Genomic DNA, 19,778 nt, shown 5'->3' on the forward strand with positions numbered 1-19,778 from the left:
GGAAGCTTAGATCAGATTTTTTGCTTTGCTCATCTCAGCTAAAGTTTTCCTAGAAGCATTTAAAATACTGACATCTTCTTAAAAATCAAACATAACTTCATTGACAAAAAATGAAGCGAGTTTATCGATGCACTGTTGCTGAGTTAAAACACGTCGAAAGTTGTAAAAAATAATTGGTCGAAAATGTTACCGATTTTTTGCCGAGATGAACATTTGAAGTTACTGTAAACAACACAAGCTGTAGTAGATTCTAAGCAACGAGAGTACTTTGCCAACTATCGACAATTATCCCATATTTAATAGTTTTCCCAAGTACAGCTAACACCCACTAACCTATAGATATAAATAAGTAGTCTATATGTCACCAAATATAGCAAACCCCACCTGAGAATTTGAGCTGACCATATAAGCAAATAAATCGAAACAAGTACATCCACTTTAGCACACAAGAACAAGTAGAGTTCAATGACATGAGAAGAGTCCCATTATTCATATAAAGAAAATTGTTGAAATGAGTGCGAACATGCGGCAAAAATTATTGATGAGGGCACATGAACACACAGAGTACTCAGAGTAGAACCGAGAAGTGCGAGTGCTCGGTACGCATTCGCTAATGAACAAGTGGCTAAGAATTAAGTGGCATGAAAAATTAATACTCATAAATACATACATACATATAGGCAGACATAGTATGCCTTAAGCCACAAAGTATTTAACAAAACAAATGGGATCCTAGAATGAGTAATACAGTCTGAGCATCGCACAACAATTGACTCTGGCAAAGCAACAAAATCAATGCTTGGTATATTTGTGATGAATCTGATTAAGTGTGTGATGATTTCATTATCAGTAATGAGTATTTACTAAGAATCGCTGAAGAGTTGAATGATTACCTGATTGGCTAGAAGTTAGAGGAAAATAAATATAACTTTTATAGGACTATTTCATTGCATGTAAGAATATTTGAAAAAAAGTAAATGTTACCTCCAAGCTCAGGGGACAGAATTTAGAGTGCGATCTTCGCCTTAGAACCACAGAACAAGACATGAGCTTCATAAGAATTAGTTTTATATAATACTAAGTTTCCTTTGAAACATACTGGCATGAAAGTACAGGGTAGGCCATTTAAAGTTGACCCATCTGGCAACGCTGTAACTTTTAACAGCGCTGACAAATCGGCTAATGTCATACCGCGTTAGAAGCGTCATTCGAAGACAATTTATACCATGGAACAGTACACTCCAAAAGAACGCGCTGAAATTGTTCAGCTTTATATTCAAAATAACTTTTCAATTGTGTTAACTCAACGTGCGTTTCGCAAAAAAAATAAAGTGAAAAGTGCTCCAGTTAAGAACACAATTAAGTCTTTATACGCAAAATTTGTGAACACCGGTAATCTCAGTAATGCCAGTCATGCATCCAGACAACGCACAAGACGTTCTGAGGAAAATATCGAAGCTGTACGAGCCAGTATTGAGGAGACTCCATCGACATCGAGTTATCGCCGCTCTCAGGAATTAGACATCTCTCGCACCACTCTCCGACGCATAATTCATAACGATTTGAAGATGTTTCCATATAAAATTCAAATGGCACAAAAACTAAACCCAGCTGATTATCCGCGACGCCTTAATTTTGGCAAATGGGCCATCGAAATGGCTGAAAACGAACTTGACTTTTGGCGAAAACTCATCATGTCAGACGAGGCACATTTCTCGTTGAATGGAGGCGTAAACAAGCAAAATTGCCGATTTTATGCCACCGAAAATCCTCAATTAATTGAAGAACAGCCTCTTTACGACCAAAAAGTAACAGTTTGGTGCGGTGTTTGCGCGAATATGATCATCGGACCGTATTTTTTCGAAGACGATGATGGAGCCACGACAACAGTCAATGGTGAGCGTTATCGAGCCATGATAACGGATTTTGTGATACCCATTATTCGCGAAAATGACATGGATAACTTCTGGTTTCAACAGGACGGGGCTACATGCCATACAGCTCGACCAACAATCAATTTATTGCGACCATTTTTCCCCGGGCGATTGATATAGAAAAATGGTGATGTTGACTGGCCACCGAGATCACCAGATTTGACGCCACCAGACTTTTATTTGTGGGGTTATTTGAAATCCAAGGTATACGCTAATAAGCCAAAGACCTTAGCTCAACTGAAAGCCAACATTCGACGTGAAACAGCCGCCATATCATCCGAAACATTGGCCAAAGTCATGGAAAATGTCGAAAAAAGAGTGCATTTAGCTGTCAAAGCTAAAGGTGCCCATTTACGCGATCTAATTTTTAAATATTAGCTGAAACAAATCCCCTTGGACCAAAATAAATTATTTTTGAAATGAACAAAAAACATTGTTTTCTTTTGTTCTTTTTTTTAGAAACAAATGGGTCAACTTTAAATGTAGATTTGCTATCTCATTCACTTAAAACTTGATCTGGGTAAGTATACTCCATTCAAGAAGCTTCAAAAAAAAAATGCCTATCCAATTTTGTTTCTGCCCAAACATTTCTAAGTATTATTACGTAGGTTGAGAAAAAATCTGCTATAATTCTCAGTACGTAGAGACTTTTCAATGATTTTCGAAAAATCAGGCAGCTTTAAGGCGTACTCCTAATGTGATAACCTAAAAAACGTCATTTTTTGGGAATTAAATTTTTTTTTTCGATTAGATATGTTTTGAATGTTTCAAGAATAACAAGCGAAGTGTTTGAAAAAAAAATATTTATATTTATTTATACGAGATCTCCGACGGCGCTAAAAACGGTCCCCCACAATTGCACGATTCCGACCTTCTCCGTGGATTTCGTTAAACTAGAAGACATTCTCCTTACAAAGACCTACAAAAAAATTTATAAAATGGTGGGGTTAAAGAAAAAGTTGAATTTTACCCTAAGTTTTGGTCGCATTTACCGTTCCAAAATTTGATCTTTGATCAGATCCAAAAACCGTTAGGTCATTGTAGATAGAATAATAGGAACATTTTTCCTCAAGTTATCACTTCAACAAACTAGAAAAACACGAAAAGCGTTTAAAAAAGAAACTGATTATGCTTTCTTCAATTTCAAAATCAACATAATATAGCAATCAAAACAATCTTAAAAATACAAATTTGGCCCCATAGTAGACACACCGCCCGTAAATGCCATTTTAATAGCACAGACTGGAGTGTTGTCGAGTGGGGGCCGGGAAAATGAATACAAATTTGATAAAACGCTAAAAGATTGAGTGGAAAATTACCATAAACAAACTGAAAGAAATAGCCAACAGGTTTCAAAATATTTTTCAAGCTAAAAATATAAATATTTTGAACACATATAGAACTAATTGAATGACATATATATTAACTTGACTGAAAGAGTGGCCAATAGAACAAGCTATTCCCATAAAAGTAATAAAGAATTAACCATTGATATAGCCAAATGTTGATAATACCACCAGTCGACCCCTCTGTTGATGAATTCATTTACAAATGCTTGTGACAAGATGGCAGCGCTCAAATATAGTGAGCAGAGAAGGGGCGAATCGAAGAAGGCTATTGTGTGCTTATTTTTAGCCAAGACAATATTTCTAGACAAAATGTACTGAGCGGGTGTGTGGGCATTTTGTCTGTTGCAGTGTTTAGTGGCATTTAATGGGTAGTGCATTTGTCTGCGAGATATTCAGGCGCATATTTCTGTTTATAGTTTTAATAATACTGATTTTATTAATTCAGTTTAATGTGTCATAAATTTCTGCGCACATTATCAAAATGTCGAAAAATTTGGCGCGTGATAAATATATTTTTAATTGTTTTGAGTTTCAGCCAATTTTGGATGTGGAATATTTGTAGTGGGAGTCAAATAAATGCTAATTAAAAGGGCTATTATCACAAGCATTTAGAAATATTGATTAGAAATTATACAAAATGTATTAAAACTGTTTTTATTTATTTTTTTTTTTTTATTCAAATTTGGTATCCTTTTTTTTCGAAAATTTTTAAGAACTATTTTTTCAAAAATTTTCAAAAAATATTTTTCAAAAAATTTTCAAAAACTTTTTTCAAAAATTTCAAAACCTATTTTTTTTATCTATATATATAAAAGAAAGTTGTTGTTAGTTACACCATTTATAACTCAAGAACGGCTCAACCGATTTGTCTGAAAATTGGTGGAGAGGTAGCTTAGAACCAGGGTAAGGACATAGGATACCTTTTATCTCTTTATGTCAAAGTTTAATACAACTCATAAATACAAAAATTATATTTCAAATCATAAGCATTTGTTCAAAATTCATGTTTGTAGGAATCATTTGAATATATTCGTACAATTTTAAACAGATTCTTCCTCAAAAAATTGCTAAGTATTTGGAATAGTAGAAAAGAAGTGCAACCAAATATGCAGTGAAATAGATTATAACTGGCTCGGTAATCAATCATTGAGTATGTATTATACCACCTTCATCCAAAAGACTGATGTAATAACCTTTCTAGCCGCCTTTTTCGTCTTTCCACGCCTGAGAACCGGTTCATCATATGCAGTCCACTAGAATTACTCTCGATTGGACTCCAGTGGGAAATGTTGGAGCAATGTTTCTATCACCGACGCAAAAATTCGGCTTGCGAGGTACCTACTTTGCACAGAGCTTTCGCCTCTTTAAGCTTAGCAAATATATTTTCATCGGTGGATTTCCCTGAGCTCAAATTCAACAGTATTTTCCTCCAAAAAGCAATGATTTATTAACACACGAAATGCTCTATGATCCATTTTTTTGTAAACTGACAGAAGTAGCTTCATATATTTCATTTTGTAAACTGACAGAAGTTGCTTCATATATTTCATTAACTAATAATTATAATCCAACTAATAGAAATAATATAGATGGTAGTAGTAGTATTATCTATGTATCAGCCACAGTGAAGCGTGAACGGGTCCTCTAGTATGTTACTATATATCAAATAGTTTCTTCCGTGAATTTGCATATTTTGAAATGTGACTTTTGTACTTTTTCATCACTATTTACTTTTCATATCACTATTTTTCGAACGAAAATTATCAAATCAGCAAAATGTGGCGCGTACAATTCACTAATTTACTGCCACACGACGCTAATGGCGCCGCAAATTGTTCGCAACCTTCTGCCGCAAAGCAAAAGCATTTAAGACAAAGCATTCTAAGCAGCAATTAAGTGTTTAAAAATATAAATATCTTTATATATATTAAATCAAATATATAATATAGATTAGTTACTATCCGACAAAAGCATTCTCCTCCGCGGCTAATGATGTCCGTGCCTTCTTTGGCCGCACAGTGGAGCCGTGTGCGGCGTTCCATGCGCCAACAACTTGCATGGTCTGGCAGCGATCGCGCCTTTGCAGTTATTTATTGTTTCCTCCGCGCTCATTGTTTGTGTAGCAGATCCGACTCAAAATAAATGCATTTGACGCTCGTAAAAAACACCACAATAATTCGGTTCATATTTGATTTGTTATTTCGCCAAATTTTTTCGGTATTTTTTTTATTTTTATTTTATTTTTTTTTTGGTATTTTTTTTTTGGATTTTTTTTTGGATTTTTTTTTTTTTATTTTTTTTTTTATTTTTTTTTTTTTTGATTTTTCTGAATGTGTTCGGCTGTGTTGTTTCGTGTTTTACTTTATTGGCTATTTATGATGTTTTCAAATCAAGTTTTTCAATGAGTGCAAGCGAACACAAACAAAACAAAAGATTGGAAAAAATATTAAGTGGAAACTAAAAGCGCGTGGGAATCAAAATTTTTGCTTGGCGATTTTTTATTTGGGCAGTAGAAATATTCGAAAATGTAGATGCATTGATATATATACATATATACACTTTTAACAGTTTTATTGATAATTAAGTTTGATACAGTGGACTCATAAATAAGATATTATAAAGATTCAAAAAAAATTGTAAGCAATTTTGCTTTCTTAACACTACTTGAGAATGAAGAAAACCAAAGAGAAATATTGAAAACAATTTGAACACTTAATAGAGTATGGAAGTTTGCTACGATGCTTGTGACTCCCAAAAGAAAATGACAGAGACCCTATATGGTATGTATGTATGTGTATACATTATAAAAATCATCAAGCCTGTCTAGTTAAGCCTATTCGTCGGGCTGTATATACGCGAACTAGTCTCTTAGTTTCTGCGATCTCAATCTGAAAGTTTTATACGTACTTTTCTTACCAAAAACATCCGAAAGCGATAAATATCACTTGGACAGATTTTTGTATTTTGTGTTACCTATAAATTCCTTGAAGATGAACCATCAGATGCTCATTGATCGACGAACCATAGATTTATTAACGCGGTTGACATCAATACCTTCAACTTCTATAGGTTCGTCAAAGATGTGTCTACCGAAATACATATTTCAATCTCAGCCTGGCAAAAGTTACGAAATAGAGAAAGACGTGACAAGATGATTCCACTTCGCCTACCTTCATAAACCCTTAGCAGAGTCCGGCAGCATCATGATATAAATGTAGCAATTTGTACTTGGCTAAGAGTCACTAGTTCGTTTGACCTCTTGCGGTTCACTCTGAGCCAGAAAGATCTTGCAGTTTCACAAGTTTAGTTGTTGACCAGCGCCTGTTAAGCTAACCCGAGGTCCAAGGGTCCAACGAGAGAACGCAAGCAGAGCTTGGAGACCCTAATCGGCCCCAGGTCGGATGAAATCCTTATCCAACTCATCGCATCCAGATATTCCATTGTGACGGAGCACAAAAGCCGCTACACTGGTCTGGTAGTCTGAAACAAGAATTTATGGAGAGCTCCTGACAGAACTCTCGCTCTTAACTTCGACACATCCGTGAAAAAGCTCGCTGTATCCCTTCTGCAACGGCCTCACCTCGCCCAAAAATGCCTCGCAGTTGTGGGAGCCGAGAAGGAACCTTCAGGAGAAGGTTCTGCGGTGTAGTGATCCAGGATGGAAGAAATGCAATCAAAACGGCGAACAGTGTCAGTGTGTCCCTGCCCGGCGCCTCTCATACATCTATCTTTCCTAAGTCTAATAGCAGACTTCGCCGCCAAGCACCTAACAGCTATGTCTAAAGGTGCAACGTTAGAATCGCATTGGTTGCCATTGTTGAGGTAGTCCTTAGTGTACCATAGATGCCGACGCGGGTCGCTCTTTGAATACGCACCAGCTGCTTAGCTAGTGTAATTTTTCCAAGCACCCTCCATCAAACAGCGACCACATAAATTATTATTGGTTTAACTATGGTGTCATAGATATTTCTCACTTTTGGTGTGAAGCCTCACTTTTTCTCATTCGTTTCTCCACAAATGTATAAAGCGACAGATATCCTCCTTACTCCTCATTGTTTAGCTTCCCTGAGAACTTCTTAACAAGGATAAGCACCAAGCTCTTCAGCCTTTCCACCGGTTGGTGGCTAGAGCTTCCCAACGAGGGGAGGGTAACATCAAGGATTTGCTATCTTTTTGTAAAAAAAACTAGATTTTTTATTTGGATTTATGTGTAGCCATTACTCTCGGTCACGCTCTTTCGCCTCGTCGACTTCTCTACATTATTTTGTTTTATGTTGTTTTTATTATAAGTTATCTTTGTGCTTGCTTTCTTAAAAGCACTTGAACACTTGCCCAACTCAAGCGTGACCACGTGACTTGCTAAAGTAGTGTACTTCTTAGTAAATATGTAGGTAACATAAGCTCGATCCGAATTTGGCGAAATTGAAATCCGGTTTCGCGCATGCGCTCACTGACGAACACTCACTTGTCTTGCTTTCGATTGTAGTTCACTTGTTATAGGGTGTATTTGCTTCTTGATCAGTCATATCATATATACCGATCTGCCTGCCAATACCCACTTACCATCACTTAGCCTTTGGCTGTCTTGAACGCTTTCAGTGAGGCGTAAATTCAGCTATTCGACTGAGCTATATTTGGCCCTATGAGTACGCGTTCGAGCTACCAAGTGACAGCCATGAACAAGTCATTGGCATGCGAGCCCCCAACCACGGTTTGTAGGCGCAAAAGAATTCACCAAACATAAATTTGCATAACTTAATTTGGTCACATTTAATGGCGATGGTTGCCGACTTCAACCAAACGTTCGTTGACTCTTTAATTAGGTAGCTTCGTAGAGTTATTGAGTAATCGCTTTTGACACTTGCATTTGTTTCTTGTCAGCAGTTTTTCAGCGTTCATTCGCGGGCAACAAGTTGGTGACGAAGTCATCGAGAGGGAAAGAGAGAGTATTTTCTATATTCTGAAACTTAAGTTTGTTATTAAGTTGAGCACCTTTCACTTTTCGACAATGTCACGTTTTAGCAAAATTTTCGTTAATTCTTCACTTTTGATTTTTACTCCTTTCTTTTGTCGAATATTTTTAGTTTTTTTCGCTTTAAATTCGTCGATTAGACTAATTCGCAACTGCAACGTGCGTTGGTCTGTGGCATGCGAAAGATTCACAAATAAATTTGCAGCAGTTTCCGTTAGTGCTCTATAAATTTATAATGTAATGAATTGAATTTCGGTAATCAGTTACCGAAGGAATCGTTGGGTGACAAATGAGCTCACGCTGCATGCCCTCGCTTTCACTGCAAGCGTAGATATTTTTTGATTTTTTTTCAGCTGCGATAAATTGCTCACATGCTTGGCATTTTGCATCTGGTCTTGCTGATTGAGTGCTTGCCACAGTGGCTATGTGCCACATCTGCAATTTGTTTTTACTTTAGGTACTATTTTTATATACATATACTACGTACAGGGTTTGTCCGGAAAGTAATAGGACTGAGTCGATTTAAAAAATTTCATTGAACCAATCGTTACAATTATTTAAAAACTTTCAAATTAGCTCCTTCTGCATCGATGTAGTGCTGTCAGCGCGATTTTCAAGCATTGAAGCCGTCACCGAAGGCATTCTCCGGAATAGTCTTGAGAACCGAGATGCATGCTTGCTTTTCATCGGCCTTTTCAGGCAAGGAAGCAAGAAAAAGTCGGCGGGGCCACATCTGGGCTGTAGGGCGGCTGCGGAAGCGTTTGAATGCCGGCCTTGGTTAGTTAGCTGTTCACAAGAAAGGCAGTGGGCGGGGCATTGTCGTTATACAACTTCCAATCGGCTGCGATGTCTTGTCGGACATGATTGACCCTTCGTTTCAGTCTCTTGAAGACTTCTACGTAAAACTTGGCGTTGACGGTTTGTCCGGGAGGAACAAATTCTTGGTGGAGGCACATTGTCGGTGTTTTATCAGCGACCTCTTCCCGGCCCTCCAAAAAACCCTGGTGCCACTGATACACACGACTTTTTGCGTTTAAATTGGGACAGAGCTGTGTTAAGACTGCTTTCTCTCTTCACTGATAAGGTTTTAGATGTCATAATCCAAACTAACAACTCATTATCATCGCGGTGTTTTTTTTTAATATTCTGTACAGCATAAAAAATTGTCTCCACAATTTTTGTTTTTTCCAAAAGTTAAGGATCAGATTGTTATTTGAAGTCTTGTATAACGAATTCGCTCATATCTCCTGTATTATAGCATATCGCGATTTTCTCTCACTCGCATTCCAGTCACTTCCATTTTTGACTCACTGCATCGTGTCTTTATTCTCCACTCTTACCAATCGTAACATAGTCTTATCAACATTGTTCTCTACTTCTATTCAAGTTCGACTTTTTACAACAATATGGATCTAAATAGATTAACGGAGATATTTAAAGTGAACCATGTTTAATTTCTCAGTCTGAAAACTGTATATTCCGCTTCTAGGATTCTATTCGGGTTTCAGCGTGTTACTTGTCAAATTTCGTAAAAGTTCCTTATTAGGTGAAGAAGCTTCGTTATCGCCTCAAAACATGAGAACATTTTGAGCATAAATACCAAGTTCTCTTTCTCTAGATGATTGTGGTATAAAAACTCCTGACATTCCCTCTCTCCATACATTCCAAACACATTTTCAGGAGATTACTTACTACCTCGGTAAATTGTTTATATTTCTTATTGTGCCGCAAGTCTCTTTCAGGAGATTTGATATCCTATTATTAATAAAGCAAACTTACCAAATCGTATTATCTTCGTTATTGAGCTGGGAAAAATAATTCCCCACAGTGGTTTCGCACACCTTACTCGGCTTTTCGCAAGTTGGCTGTTTCACTTTCCAAGCACGATTACATGCGAAACAAAAACAACAAGGAGCGCATGTTTTACTGTGCCGTGAGAAAATGTAAAAATTAAAAATTAATGATCTCTGCGATTAAGGGAATGTATGCGCTAAGTCAATGGCTATCAATACCCTGGACTGGTGGGCAGTACTTCTGCTTGCGCCACAAGCGCCACTTACTCACATTCTGACGCGTAACGCTGATAATGCACATATACGGAAGTATGTGATTATTCACTTACATAAGAGCACATATAAGGTACAACAATAAAAAGTGCTTTTACGGTTACTTATTCGGTTTAACGTAAACTATTTCCCGAGAGATTTGGTTTTCTTTCCGGAAATGTGTGATGCTGCGTGCTTGGATTTGTAGACACATAAGGATTGTAGGTTTGTGGCATAAACTATTTGTGTTTCGGTTGCAATTATATTTTAGTGTGTTTTACGATCACTTCAGAAGATTTATCTGGAGCTACATATGTACTTACAGACTCTCCTATATGAAGGAAAATATTTTTATAGATATGTCTATGAAGTCCAAATTAAACGCTCGAAAAAAAATAAAATCAAAAATCTTTCCGGTTCGCTGACAGGCCAAATATAAATTAAAAATTTTACCAACTACTTTCCTTTGTTTCAAGTTTAATCTAAAACTTTTTCCCTGCAGGGTACTTTTTCTTTCACTTCTGTATTCAATTACACCTGCCGTCACTGCACACATACTAAAACCGGAATACTTGAGCACGTACGAATAATTTAAACCATTAGCGTTCGTATTCCTTCGAGGCTACCCGAAATTTGCTTTGTTGCTTGCGGCATGAAAAATATCGGAAAATTACAATTTATCGCCAATAAATTATTCACGTATGGCCAGCTGAACTTTTTCGCCGACACAATCAGGAAATGTGTGCAACATTTTACACTATTTACTGTTAAATTTTCGAAAATAAAAATCAATCAGCCTTAATCGTAAATTTGCAAGTATTCTCAAGGTCGGCGTCTATAAGCAATAGAAAGTAGGTGGGTAGTCTTTAAAAGTTCCTGAAAGCTTTTGAAAAGCTCTTGTATGTCTGAATAGCCTCAGCTGCAGTCTGCAGTTCATGTGTCCAGTAAATATGCCTGTCTCTGAATATTGAAATATTTTGCTTAGGAAATTTCTCATGTTGATTTTGGGTAAATGCTTCCTAAATTTTTTTTCTCTTTATAACACATTTCTTATTCTTCCTTATTGTCGTAGAAACCGCCTACGCGGTTATAGCCGGGTTTGTAGCAGCGCACCAGTCTTTTTTCTTTTCGCTGTTTGTCGCCAATTGGATATTACAAATGTATCCTTCTCCACCTGGTCTTTCTAAAGGAGTGGAGGTCTTCCTCTTCCTCTGCTTCCTCCGGCGGGTGCTTCGTCGAATACTCTCAGAGCTGGAGTGTTTTCATCCATTCGAACATTATTTTCTTCAACAGTATATTGAAGAGGTTGCACGATATGAGGTCGCTTTGTCTGAAACCTCGTTTTGGTATCGAACGGAGAGGTCCATCCCGAGCCTAAGAGAGCTTTTGGTATTACTTAACGACAGCTTACACAGTCGTGTGTATGCAGCTTCTCGACGTTGAACCTTCCTTTGGTTTTTTTGACGGGTGTTTGTTGATTTATCCAGATATCTCATCTAAAATTGAAAATTTGGGTTTTCTCACTCTTGGGATAGAGTCCATTTGAACAAACTTTTTTTCCTGATTAAAAGCGAAAGATTTCACGTGATATTGAGTTTTTTTTTTTATATTTTGCTGCCTATTTATTTTTTCTTCCGCTTTCACTGTCATCATTTTTTGTGGCTCATCAATTTCAATTTTCATATCATCGCCAGCGTTGCTCTGTGGCTAACTCTCGACGGAGCGTTATGCGTTAACCATTCTTCTCTCCGTATAAGCTTATTACCATACGCCACACATAAACACTTACACATACATATATTTACACTTCGCTCTGCTTTCCCTGCTCAATCGCTGCGGTTCCCTTGTGTTCACGAATCGATTATGAATTATTTGATTTACAACAATGACTTATGAGACCCTCCGTTGATGATATACTCGCCGTTGCGAAAATATTTAAACGCAAGACATCCTCGTCATACTTTGCGTACGTTATGCAGCTGCGGCAACTTTTTTTTAGCTTTCTGTTTGCTAAAAGTCAGCGCAAGTCACTGTGATGTCACTGGCCAATATTCTGGGGCATAGTCGTACATACAGACATATTTACGTACTTGGTCGCAGAGCCTTTGTGTACTTTGCGTTTGAGTTGGCTTTGTCGAGCATAGAAAAATGATAAATTGTTTTTCATATTCGTGCTGTGGTTTTCCAATTTTCATAAATGGCTTTTATTTAATTTTTAGATTTTTTCCCGCTATTCCAAAGGCGGAAGTGGTAAAGGAAATTTATCTATAGCAGACATTTTTCAAGAAAGATATTTTGCATATATTGACTTGTAACATAAATTATGCAGTCAAATAATGCGAAATTAATAATGCAAAATTATGAAAAGTTGATTTATTTCTGTGAGTGAACAATGCGAATGCTTTGCTAGGATAAATCATACCCTTATGGATGTTATAAGGGTTAACAAATTATTTGTTCTGATGATAAATGCATGTATTGGGAAGGGATTTAGTGTGGCGATAAATATTAGACATAAAGAAAACAAAATATGTAAGGTCTGTTTTCGCAATGTCCGGTTAGCAATCAGCTAAGTTCTGGTTATCAACCAGTTAAGCTCTGGTTAGCAACCAGTTAAGTTCTGGTTAGCAACTAGTTAAGTTCTGGTTATCAACCAGTTAAGCTCTGGTTAGCAACCAGTTAAGTTCAGGTTAACAACCGGTTAAGTCCTGGTTAAAAAATACTATATTATATTATTTACCGAAAGAAGAATCCTTGGTTAACCAGAACTTAATTGGTAGTTTGCTGTTAACCAAACATGTAGAAAAAGCCCATAATTATATCTAATACTTGTCATCTAAACTTGACTTTCAGGTCCTGCGCCATCTTTCGAGTTTCTCAAAACCTTAATAAAATTAAATGCTGCTGTAAACTTTTTATGCTCTTTTCTTTTATTTTCTTGTTTTATATTATTATTATAATTATTTTCAATTTATTTTTAATATATCATGCTTTATTCTCTATGCTAATCAATGCCGTTTCTCTTTTCAGGTAAGTGTTTTTATCGAGGAGAAAGAAAACGTAAGTGCCACAATTTTCCATAGTCGAATCTTAAGCAATAAAGTCGTCCTATATTTAGTTCAAATATGTTGGAAATTTTTACTTCGTAAATTAAGCATATGATATTAGACAAGTCAACCATCGCCATAACCTTTCTGAAGGTTCCTCAGGTACATATGTATACCAAGTTTAGAACTATAATCACGCACTTTTCATAATAAGTCTACAGTTAGGAGAACGATTACGAGTACTATGGCTGTTTAAGTAACTTTTATACACAATTAGTGACCCTTAGTGCCTCTATATGAATGACCTAGTGAATTCGCAGAAGACACATGGCTTGATACCCAGTAGGAAAGATTTTGGTGTGTGCAAAAATGTAATTTTACATTTCTAAATCTCTTCGATCGACTAAGAATAGGTTCCACACGGAGCCAAATCTACCAAATCTAGTCAATATGGTGGTTGATCGGTGGTATTAATTGCGTTTTTGACCTTAAATCACCATTGTGCCACGATGCGATTATGTTTATCATCGTGTGAAATCCGTGAATTTTTCTTACGCAATTTCGGCCGATTGGGACGGATATTCTCACGCAAACGCCTCAATACGGACAAATAGAACTCCTTGTTGAACCCCTACCCTCTTAAACAAATTCATGATGCACAAAACTACAAAAAAAAAAAGAAAACCATGAGTATCACCTTGATTTTTGAGTGCCTTTGACGCGGTTTTCTTGGGGTTCGACTTCTTTTTTTCCCTCATTTCCAACGATTGCTGACTTGTACAGTCTCATTAAGCCATGTCTCATTGGCAATTATAATGATCTTCGTGAATGTGGGATAGGATACTTCATTTCGCAGAAGAGCTATGCAATCGAGTTTCTGATAGTTTCGGCTCCGTACTTTTTGTTGTGTGCGTTTGACAGATGAATCCAGTAGCTTGTGACGTCACGAACGAAAGAATGGATCTGTTTTGTTTGTAATTATGTACTATTCAAGTTTGAAAGTTTATTTAGTTTATGATGTCTCATAGTCATAGTCAAGTCGCAATCTTGCCTCTATCATTTTTGACTATATGTTTGCGGATACATTCGCGTTGAGTTTGAGCAGTTTTTGAAACAATTGTTTGATTCAAAATTTTCCTCTTCATTACAATTGTTCGTTACTTCACTACATATACCATCGTTCGAAAATAACTGAGTTCCTTGGATAATTAAACCAATCACGTCTTAGTTATTAGTGAACCTTCTACCACATCATTTTTTATCGCAATACTCTGCTCTAACACCTCGGCTATTTCAGTTGGAATATCAGTTGTAGCCTTACTATATATTAAACACGGTTTCTACAATAGATCGTAATTAAAAACCAAGTACTCCATTAATGCTTTCCTGCTGGGTATACGCATTGCCTTAAAGAGCCTTTAAGATTGAATGACACAATGACCTTTTCGGTTGTAACACTTGCAACATTTCATGACAATCAACAATGACTTTGCAGAATACACTCACCCACACATGAGCAGCAACGTATTACAAAGCCACAACAGATTCGCCGAAGACTGCTAACAAGCTTGATGGTCTCTATTCCATGGACATACACACAAATGTGCGTATGAATGTGACTACTTGAGATATTTTATTGGACTAATCGACTGCTAATAGTTTACTGAGTAAAACTACTACTGACGATATTGCTGTCGTTATAGTTGTTGCTGTGCGAGTGGTGGGTGTTGGTGAAGGTGGTTGCATTGTGCCTGCTACCAGTGGCGCTTTTGGCGGCCTTTGGCTGCCGTTTCGGGTGTCGTTACTGCAATTCATTGGCTTAATGCGTCACTGAGCACACACACACCCGACCACATATCCACACACATACATACAAACAAATGTGTGTGCAGAGCCTTGCGTTTGTGTGCTCGCTGTGGGCGATTGATTAATCGCTTCTCTATCGTTGAGCAATTAAGCACTTTCTCAATGTCATCAATATCGAATAGCCTTTCAATGTCAGTCACACAGCCCAAGAACGAATGCTGCCATTCACACGTAAACTCAAACATACAGACAAATGCATGTATACTTATGCTTCTTCATTTGGCCTCACAAACACAGATCGATTCATTCGTTTCTTAGCAGACTTATGCTCTTTCAACTCACAATTGAGTGTCCAACAAAGCGTGCAAGTGCGCAACAACAAAAAGCATGTTCAAAGGGTATTCTTCTCTGTATTTTTTTATATAAGTATTTCCTTTGTTTGTAGGTTCATGAGTGTGAAGTGGGGACTAAAGACATTTTAATGTGGAAAGGAATTGTTGAAGTTGAAAAATAAGATTAATTTAAATGTTAGAAAAATCATTTAAGACTCCTACTTGTAGATAGATGACGGATAAAGCAGGTGTTCAAGGCTGAAATTGCTATTGCCACAATAATTCCAGTTTCAGTAGAAAGTCGGATTTCTTTAAACAATACTGAGTACCTGTACCCAACAGGTCAGTTCCACTGAGAAGATATTCTCTCCTTGTAAGACGTGGGTTTGGAACCTTTTTTTGCCAAATATATTGTCGTATTTGCTTTGTCTGATCAATTTAGTTGCTAAAATTTGGCACCGAATTCCATATTGAACAATGTACGTCTTTTTGTAACTTTATTTTGTCTATGCCACGTGTTTTCTGTCCTTAAAAAAACAACGCAAACGCGATGTATAAGCTCGAAACCCCCAAAAATTCCATCCCTACACACAAAATCATCCAAAATCATTGATATAAAAAATCCCCAAACTACAGAAAGTTGTTTATGCCTATGCACACCCCGGTTTTGGATTGACCACCTTATCTGGTTGCCCGGTCACAAAGGTATAGTCGGGAATGAACTGGCTGCTGAGCTCGGCCACTCCGCACCATCCACCAACACGGTTAGTCCCCATACCATAAAGGAGCTGCTCCGCACGAATGAAGAAATGGACAGGGAGGCATACTGACAACAACTCCAAGGCATGCGCCATGCCAAGTTGCAAATGAATGGTTACAATCTAAAAAGTTTAAATATGTAATCAACCTTCCAAGGGACAAACTCAGACGATTTGTCGCCTGTTACACTGGCCATTGTGATGTTCAAGAAGCACTTACATATATAACATGGACCTGGCTTCATGTGCGAGTTGCCGGTTCCGCGACAAAAAGCCTGATACTCCAGACCTAATTGACTGCACAGCTGTGTGTAGGCGCCTAGATAAAGGCCCTTGGATCCATGATTCCAAATAGAGATCCGATCGCTTCAATAGCACCTAGCAGTACATTGGAATTTATCAATATGCTGGGGCAAAGTGCGTCGTTGTGACTTAGGAGAGGGTACAATAGACTCAGTGCAATCCTCTTTTATTTCCGTTCATTGGATGTGTTTTTTTTATGTGGCGGGTCCCAAACCCAGCGCACAACCCTAAGTAGGGAATATTTCGCCTTCTCACTTTAACTCGCTTTTAAACGGATGTTCTTAGGCTACCCAGAAGATACTTGGTCAAAGACCGGAACTCGTGAGCTGCTTGAGTCATATGTAAAAGAATCGTTTCTGGCCACTCCCAAGTGAATGGCGATCAGAGAACCTTCCTCACTTGCGTGAACTACTACACATGACTCCTTTGATTCGGCTATAATCGCGTAAGCGGTGTCTACGTCAGTAAAGAAGAAGAATAATTTTCTTTTATTTATCTAATCTAATCTAAAAAAAATGTGGGGATTTTGAATTCGGGCATTTCAAGCCTAACCTCTTACATTTGTAAGATAACAATGTAGAAAAAATAGGATCCACTATCGTCGATTTTTAAGGCATGTGTGAGTATCAGAATTGCTCTCTTGAGTTCATATAGTGGAAAAATGAAAATTTACGACTGCTAGATAACTCTAAATCGTTTTTACCGTTACCTATGAATAAATTAGGATTCACGAGATCTTCAACAATGTATAAAAAGGACAGGGTTGGGCATTTTTGCACTACCACTAATTTGCACTACCACTAAATATTTAGTGATAGTGAAAAAAAGGCACTATCACTAAACCTTTACTTTACAGCCATCCATAAGTGCTAGTACATCATTTCTCGAATTCGATGACGAGTCCACGGGTATTCGATTTAAAGAAACCAACCTGCGAAATTTTTGTAAATAACTTCCTTTTTCAGATGAAACTCAATGTATACAAGGCGGAGCTGTAGCAACCGAAGTAACTTTGTACTTGAATGACGCTGATAGAAGCATTGATGCTTTGCACCGCTTTCTTATTATAAAAAAAAAAAATTTTAAATACAACACACCTCTTCCTTCCTCTGCGCCAGTGGAAAGACTTTTTTCCTTTGCTGGAATTGTCAATCGATCCACAAGGCAAAATCTCACCGACCGTAATTTTGAAATGTTGGTATTAAAAAAAGCACATAAAAAATGAATTATGTTTTCCTAATTTTGGTGCGGCATAATTAGAAGTCTCTACTCAAATATATGGTTTATTTTGAATACATTGCCTCATACTGCTTCAGCTTATACATATATGTACATACATAATCTTATTTTTATTCTTCAAGAAACAGTGTTATGTTACTGAAAAATGTTTATTATCACTAAGGGTTTTCACTATCACTAAAGATTTTCACTATCACTAAATATTTAGTGGTAGTGCAATTTGTTTTTCACTATCACTAAATTTTCAGTGATAGTGAATTTTGCTGTTTAACTACCACTGAACAAGTAGTGCTTGTGAAACCTTATTGCATTTATTTTTTAGTGCACTATGCCCAACCCTGAAAAAGGAGAGTGTGTTTCAAAGAAAAAATATCAGAGGCTCGAAGGATAGATCATTACGAAGATGAAATCCCAAAGACTCGAAGGATATAGTACAACAAAGAACAAATCTCAGGCTCAAAGCACTGAATGCAATATTGATTATTTGATGCTCATTTTTCGCTCTGAAACGAGAGAGCATCCCCTTGGCTTGATTGTCTCTTAATGATATGTAAAAATGGCAGCGCTTCTGTTATTGCTAATAACTATGTGCCAACAACAAGTCCAACCGTTTGCCATTTATGCGCCATACATCCCCCAATACGCTGGCAAACTGTGTTGCAAGCGTTGAGCGCTCACCGATGCTATCGTCGGCACTTATTAGAAATTATAAAGTGATGTTCTCGCTAAATTAGCGCGCAATTGCCTTGTTGAGAACGGTATATAACGTGCACCACGCCCTAAAATCCGCGCCTGCATGCAATTGATGGCGCTGCCGAAGGGAATAGCGGTGATTTGGCACGGTGTCGCACGCTTGAGCGCTGTCATTTAGAGATTTGAGTGTGGAGAAAGGCGTAAAAGTGTTGTCGCTTGTAGAGAAGACACTGTTTACTTGTGCAGTTATAATAAATGCTATTAGTGGGATTCACAGTGAGTTTTTCTTAACTTAAAAAAGTAGTAGAAATTATCTCTGCAAGTCTTTATTAAAATCAAAAATCATTCAAATAGACATGCCTGACACCGAGATGGCGTGAATGGGACCAACTTGTAGCTTGCCATGCGCTAATAAACATGGAAAAATTTAATTTTTATAATTAAAATCGCAAAAATCGGCACTCAATTATTTTTCACTATTCGTTTTTGCTACGCTTTCTGCAGACTCTGCACTGCTTCCAAGTCAAAAATAATAAATAAATGTTGTTTGTCATTCATTTCGTCAATTTATGGCCACAGCCGCTCAGTCAACCGCCAATACGTTAATGGGGAGCTCATTTTTCTTGCCAAGGTACACACACACACATCATAAATTAAGTTCCACATGCAAAAACAAAATAAATAAAAATAATAAAAAAAATTCGAAAAAAAATATCTCCGACATAGTAACTCAATTTTGCGGCGCGTCAAGTATAGCTGCCAACCGGCAAGCAGGCATGCCGCTAAATGGTTTATAAAGATGGAGGGCGCGTGAAAAGTTATGTGCGCCACGGATTGGCGCAGAAATGTGGAAAACGCAAGCAAAGCTGCCAAACGCAGCTCTTCAATCATTTCGATCAAAAACCTAAAGAGCGCGTAGCGTTCTGCGGGCGCACAGCATGACGTTGTGGCGCTGATGCACCGCTGCCACGCTGCAACTGCCGCATGACCGACAACCGACAGGCAACAACCAACAGCCAACCATGAAGCATTGCTAAATTATTTAATTTACCGCAAGAAAACTATAAATTAAGGTCGCAGGGGAGGCAGCCGCTGTGAGGTGGCGCGGCGTGGCTGCTGTTTTGCGCTACTTTAGCCGCTGTGTGGCACGAGTGAGTGGCTTGTTGGTTAGTTGCATGTGGCAGCGTGCTTGTTGCCAAAACGTTGACGTTGCAAAGCAGCGTTAAAACATAATTTTTATTATGAAGTGATTGTTTTAATGATGTGCCATGCCACGTCTCTAATGATTTGCTATTTTATC

The 19,778-nt window shown here is 37.5% G+C and overlaps 1 protein-coding gene across 5 annotated transcripts in view; it reads left to right on the top strand.

Annotated features, from left to right (window-relative positions):
- Positions 1 to 19,778, top strand: part of LOC105227019 (polypyrimidine tract-binding protein 1) — a 498,255-nt gene that overhangs the window by 118,942 nt on the left and 359,535 nt on the right. For 2 of the 5 annotated variants that reach the window (XM_049450399.1, XM_049450401.1), the window contains one exon: positions 13,331 to 13,360. The exons of the other annotated variants lie outside the window; for them this stretch is intronic. In XM_049450399.1, the coding sequence (XP_049306356.1) occupies positions 13,331 to 13,360 (30 nt within the window). The remainder of the gene's footprint in view (positions 1 to 13,330; positions 13,361 to 19,778) is intronic. 5 annotated transcript variants of the gene reach the window in all.

The sequence above is a fragment of the Bactrocera dorsalis genome, chromosome 2 (genome assembly GCF_023373825.1).
Source record: "Bactrocera dorsalis isolate Fly_Bdor chromosome 2, ASM2337382v1, whole genome shotgun sequence".
Lineage (NCBI taxonomy): Eukaryota > Metazoa > Arthropoda > Insecta > Diptera > Tephritidae > Bactrocera > Bactrocera dorsalis.